This window comes from Chiloscyllium plagiosum, chromosome 18 (assembly GCF_004010195.1).
Source record: "Chiloscyllium plagiosum isolate BGI_BamShark_2017 chromosome 18, ASM401019v2, whole genome shotgun sequence".
Lineage (NCBI taxonomy): Eukaryota > Metazoa > Chordata > Chondrichthyes > Orectolobiformes > Hemiscylliidae > Chiloscyllium > Chiloscyllium plagiosum.
In genome coordinates, this window is record NC_057727.1 from 28,318,395 (window position 1) to 28,334,762 (window position 16,368).

The following is a 16,368-nucleotide window of genomic DNA, read 5'->3' on the forward strand; positions in this document are numbered from 1 at the left end:
ATGACACTAAAATTGGAGGTGCAGTGGACAGCAAAGGAGGTTATCGCAGATTACAACAGGATCTTGATCAGATGGGCCAATGGGCTGAGAAGTGACAGATGGAGTTTAATTCAGATAAATGTGAGGTGCTGAATTTTTAGAAAGCAGATCTTAGCAGGACTTATACACTTAATGCTAAGATCCTCAGGAATGCTGCTGAACAAAGAGACTTGAAAGTAGAGTCACTGGTAGTTAGGATAGTGAAGGCGGCATTTGGTATGCTTTCCTTTATTGGTCAGAGCATTGAGTACAGGAGTTGGGAGGTCAGGTTGTAGCTGTAGCGGACATTGGTTAGGCCACTGTTGGAATATTGCGTGCAATTCTGGTCTCCTTCCTATCGGAAAGATGTTGTGAAACTTGAAAGGGTTCAGAAAGGATTTACAAGGATGTTGCTACAATTGGAGGGTTTGAGCTACAGGGAGAGGCTGAATAGGGTGGGGCTGTTTTCCCTGGAGTGTCGGAGGCTAAGGGGTGACTTTAGAGGTTTATAAAATCATGAAGGGCATGGAAAGGGTAAATACACAAGGTCTTTTCCCTGGGTTGGGCGAGTCCAGAACAGAGGGCATAGGCTTAGGCTGAGAGGGGAAAAATTTAAAAGGGACCTAAGGGACAACATTTTCATACAGAGGATGGTGCATGAATAGAATGAGCAGCCAGAGAAAGTGGTGGAGGCTGGTACAATTATGAAATTTAAAAGGCATATGGATGGCTATATGAATAGGAAGGGCGTAGAGGGATATGGGCTAAGTGCTGGCAAATGGGACTAGATTAAGTTAGGATATCTGGTCAGCATGGACGTGATGGACCAAAGGATCTGTTTCTATGCTGTACAAGTCTATGACTAAGAGAAAACATACTTTGTTCAACTAAAAAGAAACATACCATTACTTCAAACTCATTGGGATAAAATCCAGGAACTCCATACTGAAGAATGCTGTCGGTGCATATACACTGATTGCAGTAGTTCAAATAGGTAAATCAACACCACCTTCTCCAGGGCAATTAGGGATGCATGAAAAATGTTGGCCTTGTTAAATGACATTCACATTCCATGAATGAATGCTAAAAGACTGTCAAGACTCCTCAATCAAGCTACCTCTTACTCCAAACTGCAGCAGATACAAGCTTAGCCTTCCAATCTTTCCTCAAAAGACAATTTGCCCAATCCAGATATTAGTCCAGTGAACCTCTGAATTACTTCTAAGCAATGTTTTCTTCAAGCTGCTTGGCTACTCAAATTCTGCACCCAGTGATCAACTTACTAACACATTGACTTCCAGTTCCAGTATCACTCGTCAATCAGAAAAGGACGCATTTAAGCTTATCATGCCTGTTAGTTAGCCAATCTATCTTTGCTGCGTTACCCCTTACACTATTAGGTAATATTTCCACAATAGAGTAGTAACATATCAAATGCCTTCTAGAAATCTAAATACAGCATAGTAGGGCTTGTGACACAGAAGTAGTGCCCCTATCTGAGCCAGGATACCCATGATCAAATCTCAGATGTAATAACATCTATGAAGAGGTTGATTTAAAAAAATTCCAACACAATCAGATTCTCGTTAAAAATTTCCTCAAAACTAAACCAATAGGACGGTTAAACATGGTCTTCCTTGCACAAAATCGAGTTGACTCTGCCTGATGCCTTAAATTTTATAAGTGCCCTACTATAACATTGTTAATAGTAGCTTCTAACATCTTCCCCATGACAGATGTTAAGCTAACCTGCTTGTAGTTTCCAGCTTTGCCTCCCTTTTTGAATTAGCAAGTTAAACTGGAAAATAGTGAATGTAATGGAACTTCGCCTGAATCTAGGAAAATTAACAGCAATGCATCAATGATCTCACTAGTCAGTTGTTTGATACCAGAGGATGAAGTCAGTCAGGACTCAGGGCGCTTGTTAACAAGCAGCTCCAAACATTGCTGAATGCATGCAGGACTTCTGTAGAAAATGTTGGAAACAGAAAACTCAAAAATATTTGCTTAAAGTCTGCTCCGTACATCCCTCAACTTCTGTAAAACAAATCATCAGTGAAACCATTCAACATCAACTACGGAGCAACTATTTTCTTGCCACAATTTTACTAAATTGTTCAAATGACTATATATAATAATTACACATAAAATAAGTTATAATACTAAATTTAATTAAATGATCATAAAGTGATAGACAGGAATAAGTTCACAAAATTGCCAAACTCAGCATGTCACGATTAAAACAAACATACCTGCATCAGCTGTTGTTTCAGCTTTTGAATTTCAGAAATGTTTAATTCACTTAGCAAATCGGACACCAAACTTGGTGCTGGCTTAAAGACATCATTTTTCTTAGGAGTGGGGAGCTTATTATCACCGTTCATTTTGCTGAGACTGTTTTCATAACCATTAACCATCTCATCATTGTTTGGCTCATTGCCATCATCACTAAACTTCAATCCATCCAAAGATATATTCAATTGGCTAGTATACATTGAATCATTGATATTCATATAGTGAGACAATTCTTTCCGCATGTTGTTTTTCTGCTCCCGCTCATTCTTCAACGTCTCCAGGGATTCCTCAAGTTGGCGTTCTGCTATTTCTTTCAGTCTGATGGCATCTTCTAATTGGCTGTTGAGGAATTCTGTCTCTTCCTCAAGTCTTTTAATTTCATGTTTAAGACCTTCAAATTCAACCTGCATTGTAACAAAGTAACAACCTTAAATTTCAGAGCAGAGTGACATTTTATTTTCACTAAAAATCAAACTTATGGTAGAATTGTGCTCTCAAAACATCTATCCATAAACATTTCAGTGTTTATCTACATAACATGGAATAAAGAAATAAGCAAATTCAAATAAATACCTTTCATTTGTTTGAATAACTGGTTATTTTGATTTGAAAATGTGAATTGTGAATACGAGGAAGAATGTATCTAGAAAATTTATTTTAAATAGGGGCAATGTGGTACACCATTGGGCACCAACCTCCAGTTACTAGAACAACCTTCTACGACTACCCTTTGTGTCCTATTACTAAGCCAATTTCAATTGCATCTCACCAAGTTTCCCTCAATTCCATGGGCGTTAACCTTCTCAGTCCATCTCCCATATAAGACCTTGTCAAAAACTTCGCTAAAAACCACATCAACCGATCTTCCCTTATCCACACACTTGTTCGCATTTTCAAAAAATTTTTACAAATGTGTTAGGCATAACCTCACTTTGACAAAGCCTTGATGATTATGCCTAATTAACCCATGCTTTTCCAAGTGGGTATTAATTCTCTTGTTCAATATTCTCTCCAATAGTCTCCTGACCACTGATGTGAGACTTACTGTTCTATAATTTCCTGATTAATCTCTACCACTTTTCTTGAAAAGTTGAACCATATTAACTGCCCTCCAGTCCTCTAGCACATCCCCATGGACAGAGAGGAATTAAAAATTGAGTTAGAGAGCCCTACGATTTCCTGCCTCACTTCTCAGTGCAGCCTGACATGCAATTCATCCAAACCAGGGAATTTGTCTGTTTTTAGGCCATTATAGCCTCCAAAACCTCTGATTTCTTTTGTCAAACCGTGAGAGTTCCTCAAACTCCCTTTGTTTGAATTCCTTCTCTCAGTCTGTAAAAGCAGACATAGGTAAGTGTTTACTTAACACCCTTCAAATGCCCCATGGTTTCACATACGGAATGCTTTCTTAGTCTCTAATGGGTCCAACTCTTCCCTTTCATAGATTTATAAAATATTTTGGGGTTATCCCTAATCCTGTCCGCAAGTCTTTTGTCAGCCTCCTTTCTGCTCTTCTAATTGCTTTAAGTTCCCTTCTATACTTCCTATATTCTCCCTTTCGACTTGCTAAAAGCTTTTCTCTTCTTCCACATCCAGTCCTAAATTGGCCTAGACATCCAATGTTCCATGAACTTATTGCCTCTGTATCTCCCCCTCTTCCCAGCTTCTTTTAGAATGCCCACTGTAGACTTACCCGTACATGGTGTTGCTCCCAATTAACTTTTGCCAGATCCTACTTTATTAAAATAAAATCAGTCCGCCCCCAATCCAAAATTGTCTTTTGTGAGCAAACTTTCTCCTTGTCCAAACTATGTTGTGCTTGCCATCACTAAAATGACACCCCCATTACGACACTGAACACTTAGTCATACAGCACGGATATAGACACTTCAGTCTGACCAGTTCATACCAAACATAATCCCAAACTAAATTAGTTCCACCTGCCTGCTCCTAGCCCATATCCCTGCAAACCTTTCCTATTCATATCCAGCTTCATTCCCTGGAACCATATCCGTGCCATTCCGTGTTGGGCGTCTACGTTATGATAAAAAAAATTTGCTTTGCTGGATACGTTTCAAGAAATCCACTCCTCCTCAACCTTTAGCACTCTGATTACCCCAATTTATATTGGAAAAGTTGAAATCCCCTCACATAATCCCCTCATAATCCCTCATTCCCAGAGTATTACTCATACACACCTGTGAACCGCCTAGAGTCACAGACGTGTACAGCACGGAAACAAACCCTTTGGTCCAACTCGTCCATGCTGACCAGAAATCCTAAATTAATCTAGTCCCATTTGTCAGCACTTGGCCCATATTCCTCTAAACCCTTCCTATTCACGTACCCATCCAGATGCCTTTTAAATGTTGTAACTGAACATTTCTGAAGGGCTCATGCCCGAAACGTCGATTCTCCTGCTCCTTGGATGCTGCCTGACCTGCTATGCTTTTCCAGCAACACATTTTCAGCAAATGTTGTAACTGTACCAGCTTCCACCACTTCCTCTGGAATGAGCTGTTGACTTTCCCAATCAGTCCTTGCCTATTCAAATTGTAAATTCTGTCCCTCAAGATTCCCTTCAACAACTTGCCCACCACCGACATCAGGGTCATGATATAATTTCCTGGCTTTTCCTTACCACCTTTCTCAAATAGTGTCATCATGTTAACCAACCTCTAGTCTTCCAGCACTTCACCTGTGATTGTTGATGATCCAAATATCTCAGCAAGGGGCCCAGCAATCTCTTCCCAAGCTTCCCACAGAGGTTAGGGTACACCTAATAAGGTCCTAGGGTGTTATCCAACTTTATGCATCTTAAGACATCCAGCACCACCTCCTCTGTAACATGGACATTTTCAAGTTGTTTCCCACATTCTGTATCATCCATATTTGCAGCTGACTCTTAGGGAGCCTATAATATTTTCCCAGTGATATGACAGCCCCCTTAACATTCCTAGGTTTCTCCACAAAGCCTTGTTTGAAGACCTTTCCAAGATATCATCTCTCCTTATTACAGCAATGGACTCCTTAATTAATAGTGCTACTCCACCACCCTTTTTACACCTTCCTCTGACATGCCTAAAGATCCAATACCCCAAAATATTGAACTGTTAGCCCCATCCTGCCCTGCTCTTAACCAGACCAAACTTAGGATTTCTGTGATGGTAACAATATCCACTGCTATGTGCCAATTCACACCTTTAACGCAGTCTTACCTATTACACTCCGAGCAATAAAGGACAGACCACCCAGCTTTCCTTACTCTCTTGACACTCACTATAGCTGAACTCACTCTGACTTGCTTTCTTTGCTGCAGTATGATGTGCCTCAATTTCAGCAATATTCTGTGTCCACTCCCCCTGCCAGAGCAGTTCAAACTCCTTCCAACATCATGAGCAAACCTATCTACAAAGATGTTGGCCCCAGTGTGGTTCAGATGCAGAATGTCCCATTTGTACATGTCCCATCTTCCATAAAAATAGTGGGAATGATCCAGGAATCTCAAACCCTCTCCCTTGCACCAAATCTCGAGCCATGCATTCATCTATTTTATTTTCTTATTTTTATATTTACTAGCATATTGCACCAGAGTAATTCAGATATTAATACTACTGAAGTCCTGCTTTTTAATCTTCTGCCTCGCTGCCTGAATTCTTGATGGAAGACCTAATTTCTCACTTTTCCCATTGGTCCCAATACGCATCACAACCTCGAGCTCCTCACTCTCCCCTTTCAGGAAGCCCAGCAACTGTTCAGTGACATCCCTGACCCTGGCACGAGGGAGGCAACACACCATCCTGGAATCATATCACATATCCCAGGAAGGAGATGACTGTCTAATAACCCCAGGATTTTTTTTAAAAATGCTATGCATGACTCAAACCAGTACAGAGATTTCTCCAATTTCCTGTTCTACTCAATCTCCCTAAAGCCACATTTCCTGTACTATTGACTTGACAGAGTGTAGTAGTCTTAAGTCAAGTTTAGCTCTTTTACTTATGGTCAAATCAAAGCTCTAATGAAACCAGGAGCTGAGGGGTCTCTGGTGGACCCAACCTGAGCAGGTTACTTAGTCTCAGTTCTGCACTTCAACTGTCCTTCCACTATCCTGAACAGCTGCTATCAAGTCACCACTTAGCTTCCTGTTTTTCCAGGAATCTAAGTTGGTTTGGTCTTTTGTGATAAAATTAGAGTGAATTTTGTTTCTACCTTTTCCAAAATAAAGCTCAGGAGGCACACAAAGGAGGATCTTATAACTCACCTGGTTTTGTTTAAGTACAGAGACTTGTTTCTGAAGAGAAATGTTTTCATCTTCAAGCTCAGAGTAATCTTGCAAAAGCCTTGCTTCACGGAATTTATATTCTTTAATATCATCACGTAAGCGATTTCTCTGGAGTTCGACAACTTGACTGCTCTAAAGAACAAAAAAGAATCAAATTTTATTTCATCAAAATCCAGACAAACTAAGTTTGCATTGTTTTAAAACATTATCACCAAATTAATTTGGTTTATGGTAGCAAATTTAAGGTGTAATGAATGAATGTTTCCATTTATGGTTAAAACCTAAAAATGTTAATTGCTGAATCACCACCTTGAACTGGGTACAAATCAATTTGAAGGTAAAAGTTCATTGTTCATACAACACCCAATGAAAATTACCCTGGTTTTTGCTTAGACAAGGCAGTTCTTCTTGGCTCCATGGCAATTAAGTTTAACTTTAGTAAATATTATATACTGCAAAATGGCATGTTTGTTTTAGTGATTCGTTACTTATGAAGGCACTCAAAAACCCAATAATTATATAACTATCATTTCTATGTTCAGAAAATAGATGAACTCAAAAAATGTATAAACCCATATGACTAGCTGAGTTCCAATGGTGCTATTTCAGAGCTGAGATTAGAAGTGAGGTAGGGTGTGGTGGAGAAACCAGTGCAAATGACTCCCTCATAATAGTTATTGCAAGCAATAACGTATTAATAGTCTCAGGGTAAGCAGACACTAGATTCCAAAAAGCAGACACAAAGAAAATGCCTGTTCTTTCAAGGTACACATTTAATACATTTACAAAAGATCTTTGAGCACATAGCCAACTCATACAAAAATATCAAAGCTCAAAACAAAAAAAAACTTCAATGCTATTTCACAGAAGATATAAATATGTACTGGATTCCTGACAAGAACTCAAAACACGTTCTGGTTTTATTTCTTTTATGGGGAAAAACAATGAGTGCAGATGCTGGAAACCAGATTCTGGAGTAGAGTGGTGCTGGAAAAGCACAGCAGTTCAGGCAGCATCCGAGCAGCAGGGAAATCAACGCTTTGGGCAAAAGCCCTTCATCAGGAATACCATCTTTTATGGTTTAGTCAGCAAAGACCAATTACAGGTTGATGTACTTGTGAAGAGTATATTTCTACGTCTGTTCAGAAGGGTAGTAGTTTGGTCTAATTTAGCTGCTTTTATCTTTTTAAAGATAAGGCAGTAAAACGTGAAAATTAATCCCAATAGCTTTAAATAATCATTTCAAATGAGAAAACTAGAGTGAGCTGGTTTAAATATGGAGTATACCACAAATGGCAGATTGGGCTTTTTGTGTGTTTAGAAAATTGATGTCAGAAGATACAGCCCTTATAAGAAGCAAGGAGTCACTAGAAGTGATACATTTTGTAATTGGATTCTGGATGTTGATTAATTCTTCAAAAGTAGAAATGAGTGTTTTGTTTTTAATTTCTTGTGGAATGTGGGTATCAGTCGATGGCCATCATTTATTGCCTGTCCCTAGTTGACCTCAACGCAGTAGTGAGTTGCTTTCTTGAACTGCTGCAGTCCACCTGCTGTGAAATGACCCAAAATGCCATTAGGGAGAGAATTCCACAATTTTGACTCCATGACATTGAAGGACCTGCAATATATTTCCAAGTCAGGATGGTGTGAGTGGCTTAGAGGAGACTGGCAGATAATGGTATGTATCGGCTGCCTTTTTCCTTCTAGAAGGGATTGTGGACTTGGATAATGTTGCCTAAGGATCTTTGATGAATTACTGCAAAGCATCTTTATGGATAGTACACACTGCTCCTTCTGAGCAATGGGTGGTGGTAGGAGGAGTGGATGCTTGTGATGTGTGACAATCATGTAGCTGCTTTGTCCTGGATGGTGTCAAGCCTCTTGACTGCTATTGGAGCTGTACACATTCAGGCAAGTGAGAAGTATTCCATCACACTCCTGACTTGTGCCTTATAGGTGGTGGGCAGGCTTTGAGCAGTCAGGTGGTGAATTACTCACTACATACTACTGGCCTTTGACCTTCTCTTGTAGCCACATTCTTTATATGGCAAGTCCAGTTAAGTTTCTGATCAACAGTAACCCTCAGGATGTGACAGTGGGCATTCAGTGCTGGTGACGTCATTGACAGTGAAGGGACTTAGATTGTCTCTAATAAGAGATGGTCATTGCCTGACATTTGGTTGGTGAGAATGTTACTCGCCACGTACCAGGCCAAGTCTGGATATTGTCTAGGTCTTGCTGTATCTGTACACAGACTGCTTCAGTATGAAAAATTGAGAATGGTGGAGAATATTGTGCAATCATCAGCTTTGTTCTTTCAAAAACAGCTGGACTTTGTCTCCACAAGGACCATGCGGTGGTCATTCTTCCCAATACTGTCATAGATTAATGCATGTGTAGCATGCAAGCTGAACAGGATGAGGTCAAGTACATTTTCCCTCACCACGCACATAAGTACATTTTTCAGCCTTGCCATCTTCAATGTTTCCTCAAGGTATTGTTCAATGTGGAAGAGTAGTGATTCATGAGCTAAGGAAAGATGGCATGTGGTAATCAGCTTGAGGTTGCTTTACCCATGTTTAACCTAATGCCATTGATGCTTCATAGAATTCAGTGTCAATGTTGAGGACTTCCACGTAGGGCAGATCAGGTAAGGATGGCAGGTTTCCTTTTTGGAAAAATATTAGTGAACAAGATGGGTTTTTCTGAAAATCAGCAGTGGTTTCATAGTTATCCTCAGATATTTAATTCCAGATTTTTTTTAACCAATTCAAATTCCACTATCTGCCATGGCAGAATTTAAACCCAGGTCCCCAGAACATTACCTAAGTTTCTGAATAAAGTCTAGTTACGATTCCATTAGACCATTGTTCCCCCTTGAACAAGGGGGAGGCAAACAATTTACATGACAACACGTGGTGGGACAATCAAAACTTATTTGCTAATCTTTAATACAGACTTCCAGCGTGCCATGCATATTCAATGATGTTAAAAGATGGTTGAGCAAGCACTTAAACAAGGCATAATTCTTTTCTGTTTTGGCATGAGGCATTAATTCTTCCAGGAATTAAAAATCACATAGTATCATAAAATCATCATGGAGTTATTCTTTCTACTTCTGGATCAGTTCCTAAAGAAGCTGATATGCATTAAACTGCTACCTTTTTAAAAAATAGGTTCTATAATAGCAAACTAAACCACATCTTACTAAATAATAGGTTACACAATTGGTTTGTAGTACGTTACTTCCATATTGCTGAGAAGTGAAACATACTACTGAAGCTTTTTGTCTTGTATTCATCTGGACAAGCACAATGTGTTATGAAGATGTGGGTGTAGTGAATCTTTAAGAGAGTTAAAAGCAACAGAACTAGCTGACAGAACCAAGTGTTGTGAAAAAAAGATATAATGTAACCTTTTGGTCCAGCAGTCAGGGTAGCTGGTTGCCTGGAGACAAACAGATTCGAATTAGGACAGTTGAAGTTATAACCCGCGCCCCCCAATAAAAACAAACTCCAATCCAATTTGAATTAGTATATTGACAATCTTAAAAGCCAATGACACAACTCGATGCTTTGGCGAGTAGAAGACCAGGGAAAATTTAACAGTTGAGAGGAGAACTGCCAAGCAAACAGTGCCCGACAAACAGTTCTCAAAAAGTACTTTTATCAATCAGTAACCTGTGAAGCAGAATTTCCAAGACAATGGCAGGAATACAAAGAAGATCCGAAAGCTGCCTGGTTTGAGACAAGACGTTTGTTTGTAAATCTTAATCAGGAGTTTTATCTGACCAGTATTGTAGAGGAGAAAGTAAAAGATAGGTTGGAGAAAGGAGTTGTAACAAGTTAATTATTTATTATTAGTTATTCTTTGTTATACTTTAAGAAATAAAGTTATTAATTTTTACTTTAAATAGCTTTCGGCCTCAAATTTTCACAGATTATTGCACGGGATAAATTGTTTCGGTGTTGCTGGTTTAAATTAAGTATTTGTGTCGTAACAAATGCCAAGTTTCAAAAGACCACAATTATTCATATAGCAGGAGGAAAAGTGTCAACTGGTTGGCAATTCAATGGTGATCAATTGAAAATTCAACTGTTATTATCTACGGCATTGTTGAGAGAAATAAATAGGGAACTACAAACTCATTGCTAATTCAAAAGAAGGTGCAATGTCTGAACACGTACCTTTTGCTCAGAAAAGATCCCTGCAAATGGACCTTTCTTTCCAACAAGCAAAAATGAGTACAAGACTGATGATGTTTAAAAAGTGATCGTCAGTATAGCTATTAACACACTTTGGATTGTTCAGCAACTGCTGCCCAATCATAAAATCACTTTAAAAATATGGTTAACTTTGTAAGTGCAAGGATGCTATGAGCAATATGTACTTTGCCTAGTATGAACAACTAGAGGAACAACCAACTTGATTCAGCCAACCAGTTGATCAAAAACCTCCAGTATTGCGGTGGTTGTGGGTGAGGGGTTGTGTGTTGCAAACACACTTGATCATGTGGAGATTTGATCAGCTTTTGCAACAGTTTTTCAATTGGTGGGTCTGATTAACAATGCACACCAAAGCTGAAGAATCAAATAGTTGACTGTGAATTTGTTCTTCCCATTTGCATTTTTGTTTATTTAATTTATTTCATGCTTAGATCTGTACCCATCATAACCCTATCCTTGAAGAGCCACAAGCAGCCAAAATACAAAATATAAAATGGTATAAAATCTGACAAAGTTTTAAAAAACTGACAACTTTTAATGTTTCATTACTGCAATTGCAGTAATAAATTAGAACAAAACCAATCCAATAGGATCGGCCTCCTTCTCTGCTGTCATTCTTTAATTCTATAAAAACACAAAAGCTAATATTATGTCCTTCGTTATCTTCATCAAATCTGTCCCCAATCAAAATAAAGGAAATACATCACAGCACTTTGCTGAACTTCAAGAAATCAAAGTTGGGCCGAAGGGCCTGTTTCCACACTGTAATGTAATCTAATCTTCTCTGCTGTCATTCTTTAATTCTATAAAAACACAAAAGCTAATATTATGTCCTTAGTTATCTTCATCAAATCTGTCCCCAATCAAAATAAAGGAAATACATCACAGCACTTTGCTGAACTTCAAGAAATCAAAATTTAAATTCCAGCCTCCTTGAACGCTGTACAAATCTGATATGATTAACTAAAGACTTGTTTACCTGAAAGAGAATTTAAAAATAGGGCATACTTAGATATGGCTCCTCTTTCTCTGTAAATGAAGTGTCAAAAACAGCATAAAACAAAACGTGAATATCATTGTCTGCAGTGTAGATTTTTTTTAAAATTCCCATTCACACCAAAGATGATCCATACATGGACGTCCTATCACAACTGTTCGAATATCTACTAGGCGTAGAAGTAGTCACCTGATAGTATTCAGCCACTATTGCAAGGAGTTTTTTCCAACAGGAGAAACAAACAAAGCAGTTTTGCCAAAAGAAGCATGTTCTATGCAGCGAATTTGTCATATGAACAAGACATCATTTTGACTGTACTTACGAATTTTAGTTTTCACTTTGAATGGCAAGGATTACTTGTTTACAAGTTTATACTCTGGCAAAAAGGAAAGAGGAGAACGAGTCACGTGAGCAGTCTAAAATGTTTTAAGCTTTCATGTATAGTTGGAATTCAGAAGTTGAAAGACAATTCTGTCACAGATAGGTAATAAACTTCTGCAGTCACAGCTGTAACAAATTACACTGGCCTATAGCGAGGCCCCAAAAACAATTTTCACTTATGAATCCAAGAAATTGAAAGCTCTTCAAGAATTTTTCATTAAAATACTGGGTTATAAACAATTTGAGAGGGTTACAATCTAATTATACACACACACACATCTACAATTGCTTGGAAATACTCATCATGTGATCCATTTTCACTCACTGTCTCTATTGGATGGTGGGAATAGCAGTTTATTATCCATAATAAAAGTAGTTGCTCCATAGCTGATATGCCATTTTGAAATAACTATTTCAAATTTGGCACAACAAATTCAAGAAATCATACTCTGAGCACTTGAAGAATATGCAAGAGTATTGTTCCCAAGACAGGAATTGGGAAAGTGACACAGGAAAGTTAGTCAACTGGTTAATCAATAATTACTCTATGGTAAACATAATATACTAAAAGTTAATTTATTTAAACCTGTAATTACATGGCTTATAAATCAAGAGATTTTGTCAAAAGAAAAGAAACAAGTGATTTTGATTTCTCTCTCATTCTTAAGTGGTAAAGTTTATTAGATTCAAAAATTTAAGCTGGCACGTAAGTGATTGTGCAAAGAGAAATGAATTATAATCAGGATTAATTGATTGGTTAACTGAAGCACAATGAAGATCGCAAAGAAAACAAAGTCTTTCAATTGGAGATTGAGCGTGCCCCTGCACACCACTGTGATTCAAGGCAAACACATATGCAACATATAGCTTGAGCAGTGTTGGCTTAGACTTTATCAGCTGGAGACCAAACTACAGACACTGTGCCACCACATCAGGGAGTGAAAACATTATAGGGTCCCACTGTTCCAGGAGACTATCACACCAGTTAGAATTGGAGCTTCTTTTTTGGTCACTGGTCAGGGAGAGGAAGGTGTGACAGAGTAGGAAAAGAAGCACGTGACTCCGTGTGAGGCAGGATAACTGACCCAGAGGGCTGAAGTGCAACAGCCTCAACTCTTAACAATTACAAAGGCTAAGGTGCTTTTAGCATGTTTGGACGAGAGTGAGGATTTCAAAGTTCACAAACGAACCATGGCACAATGGTAGAGAAAGCTATCAAAGTTGGAGGATTAAGAAAGAATGTATTGCTCACAGGGGGACAGAGTATGAGGTGAATTGACTCAATTCTCTGCAGCAAAGAGCAGGACATTTAGAAAGGATAGGGAACTAGAAAAATCAGATTTGCAAAGGTACCTTAGATGAGGATTTCACAGAATGCTTGAGATTAAAAAAAAATGAAGGCCTGGAGCCAAACATCTTCAGAAATCACAAAATAGATACATTCCAATAAAGGAACAAAAATCGTAAGTAAAAGATTCACTGTCATGGTTAACAGGAGCCATTAAATATAAAGAAAAAGTATATAACTATGCAACATTGAGCATAGGAGAAAGTGAGGACTGCAGATGGAGGAGAGTGTGGCCCGAGAAAAGCGCAGCCGAGCAAGCAGCATCCGAGGAGCAGGAGGATCAACATTTCGAGCAGGGCTTATGCACGAAACATCGATTCTCCTGCTCCTTGAACATTGAGCATAGATCAGAAGATTAGACAGAATATTAAAAAATTCAAAGATTAACTAACCAAACTGAATAAGGAAGAGAAAAAAAAACAAAGTTAACTTCAAATACAAGTATAAGCATATCTATAGATATTTAGAAAAGTTAACATAACTTCGGGCAGCATGGTGGCTCAGTGGTTAATGCTGCTGCATCACAGCGCCAGGAACCCCTGGGTTTGATTCCACCCTTGGGCAGCTATGTGGAGTTTGCACATTCGTCCCAGTCTGTAGGGATTTCCTCCAGGTTCCTCCCACAGTCCAAAGATGTCCAGGTTAGGTGGATTGGCCATGCTAAATTGCCAATAATGTCAGGGATGTGCAGGCTAAGTGGATTAGCCATGGGAAATGCAGTGTAAGAGGGATAGGGTGGGACACTATTTGGACTTGAGATAAATGGCCTTCTTCCACACTGTAGGGATTGATATGTCTATTCTATGTCATTCTAAGATAACATTAGTAAGGCCACATTTGTAGTAGTGTGTACACTTTTGGTCTCCCTGCAAGACGAAGCATATTAACAAACTAGATTTATAAGGATGTTACCAAGACTTAAAGGTTTAAGTTATAAAGGAGAGGTTGGATTGGTAAGGACATTTTATCTCCCCTTGGAGTTTAGGAGGCTGAGTGGGTGACCTGATACAAGTTTATAAAAGCATAAGTAGTATAGGTAAGGTGAATTGCCAATGTCTTTTCCCCAAGTTAGGAAATCCAAAACTAGAGGGCATTGGTTTGAAGTACAAGGGGCACGATTTATAAGGTGCCGAAGGAGCAACTTTTTCCACAGAGGATGGTGCGTATGTGGAACAAGCTGCCAGAGGAGTAGAGGCAAGTACAATAACAACATTTAAAAGACAATTGGGCATGTACATGGATAGGAAAGGTTTAGACAGATATGGGCCAAATGCAGCAAGGTGAGTTTAGGAAATCTGGTCAACATGAAAGAGTTGGGCCAAAGAGTCTATTTCCATACTGTATACTCCTATGACTCTACATAAGCACTGGTCTTACAGAAATTGAGTGTGGGAAATTAAAGATAGAAAGTAAAAATATGGCAGATTAGACCGAACAGGCAAGTGGAACTAGCTTAGTTTGGGAAACTTGGTCGACAAGGACGAGTTGGAGCAAAGGGTCTGTTTCCATGCTATATGAGTAAGACTCTATAAATCTAGGTATTTTGCATCACTCTTCACGAGAGAGGGTACAAGTAACATCCTGAAAATAGCTGTAAGTCAGGAAACGGGAGGAGGAAGGAAAGTGAAAAAATTATACATCACGAAAGTAGTACTGAGCAAACTGTTCCCAATCTTGATGGACTTCATCCTAGGGTCTTAAAAGTGGTAGCCAGTGAGATACTTCATGATTTGGATTTAACTTTCCAAAATGTCCTAGATCCGGGGAAGGATCCATCAGATTGCAGAATAATACATGTAATATATTTAGTCAAAACAGAAAGCAGAGGTCTGGGTGGGATGCTCTGAAGGGTGGTATGGACTTGATGGGCCGAATGGCCTACTTCCACACTGTAGGGATTCCATAAATGATTGATATGCAGGTATAACAAGCAATTAGGAAAGCTAATAGAATGTTATTACTTATTGCAAAGGGAATTAAATACAGAAGTAGGCAAGTTATGTTCGAGTTATCCAGGGGTCTGGCAACACCACACCCACAGTACTTTATATAGCAGTGGTCTCTTTCTTTAAGTATGCAAAAACTTTGGAAGTAGTTCAGAGAAAGTTAACTTGATCAATACCTAGAATGGGTATGATTTCTCATAAGGAAGGGTTGGATAGGCGAGGTTTGTATCCACATACAACATCCTGAATGTTCATGATTGTGGGGTTTAGAAAGCATGTTTCCATGTGTGGAAGGATTTAGAGCTTGGGAGCCACTGTTTCAAAATAAGGCACTGCCCATTTAAGACAGAGCTATTGAGACATTTTTTCCTCAAAAGTCTTTGGAACTCTTCCTCAAAAAGGGGTTGAAATAGAATGTTACATTATTTTTAAGGCACAAGTAGACAGAGTCTTGATAAGAGGGCGAAAGGTTATCAGACAGAGGCAGAATCTAGAGTCATAAGATAAGCCATGATCTTCTTTAATGATGGTGCAGGATTGGAGGACGATGTGCCACACCTGCTCTTAATTCATACATTTACAAGAAATTAGTATTTCTGCTCACAGCAAGCGGAGTAATCCAAAATGGAGGACGGGAAAATTTCTGGCTGTAAGAGCTGCTCCTTTTATTGAGGAATTTTAGGTGCTGGAGGTGATTTCCTCGAATTACAGGAATGTTTCATCTGCTGTTGCAATGTTTTGGAACTTTGGGGGAAAAAAAAGACAAAACAACAGTTTTAGGAAGGGAGAAGAACAGACAAAGGTCATTGCAGGAGAGGTGGGAAGGGAGGGGAGAGAACCGGGGGAGGAGGAGGAGAACACGGGGGAGA

General features: G+C 39.0%; 1 protein-coding gene across 7 annotated transcripts in view; it reads right to left on the reverse strand.

The window, feature by feature from the left end:
• Positions 1-16,368, reverse strand: part of LOC122558997 (protein bicaudal D homolog 2-like) — a 90,577-nt gene that overhangs the window by 23,973 nt on the left and 50,236 nt on the right. For all 7 annotated transcript variants that reach the window (XM_043708046.1, XM_043708045.1, XM_043708047.1 and 4 more), the window contains exons 3-4: positions 6,578-6,730; positions 2,271-2,717 (exon numbers count right to left, since the gene is read on the reverse strand). In XM_043708046.1, coding sequence (XP_043563981.1) covers positions 2,271-2,717; positions 6,578-6,730 — 600 coding nt within the window. The remainder of the gene's footprint in view (positions 1-2,270; positions 2,718-6,577; positions 6,731-16,368) is intronic.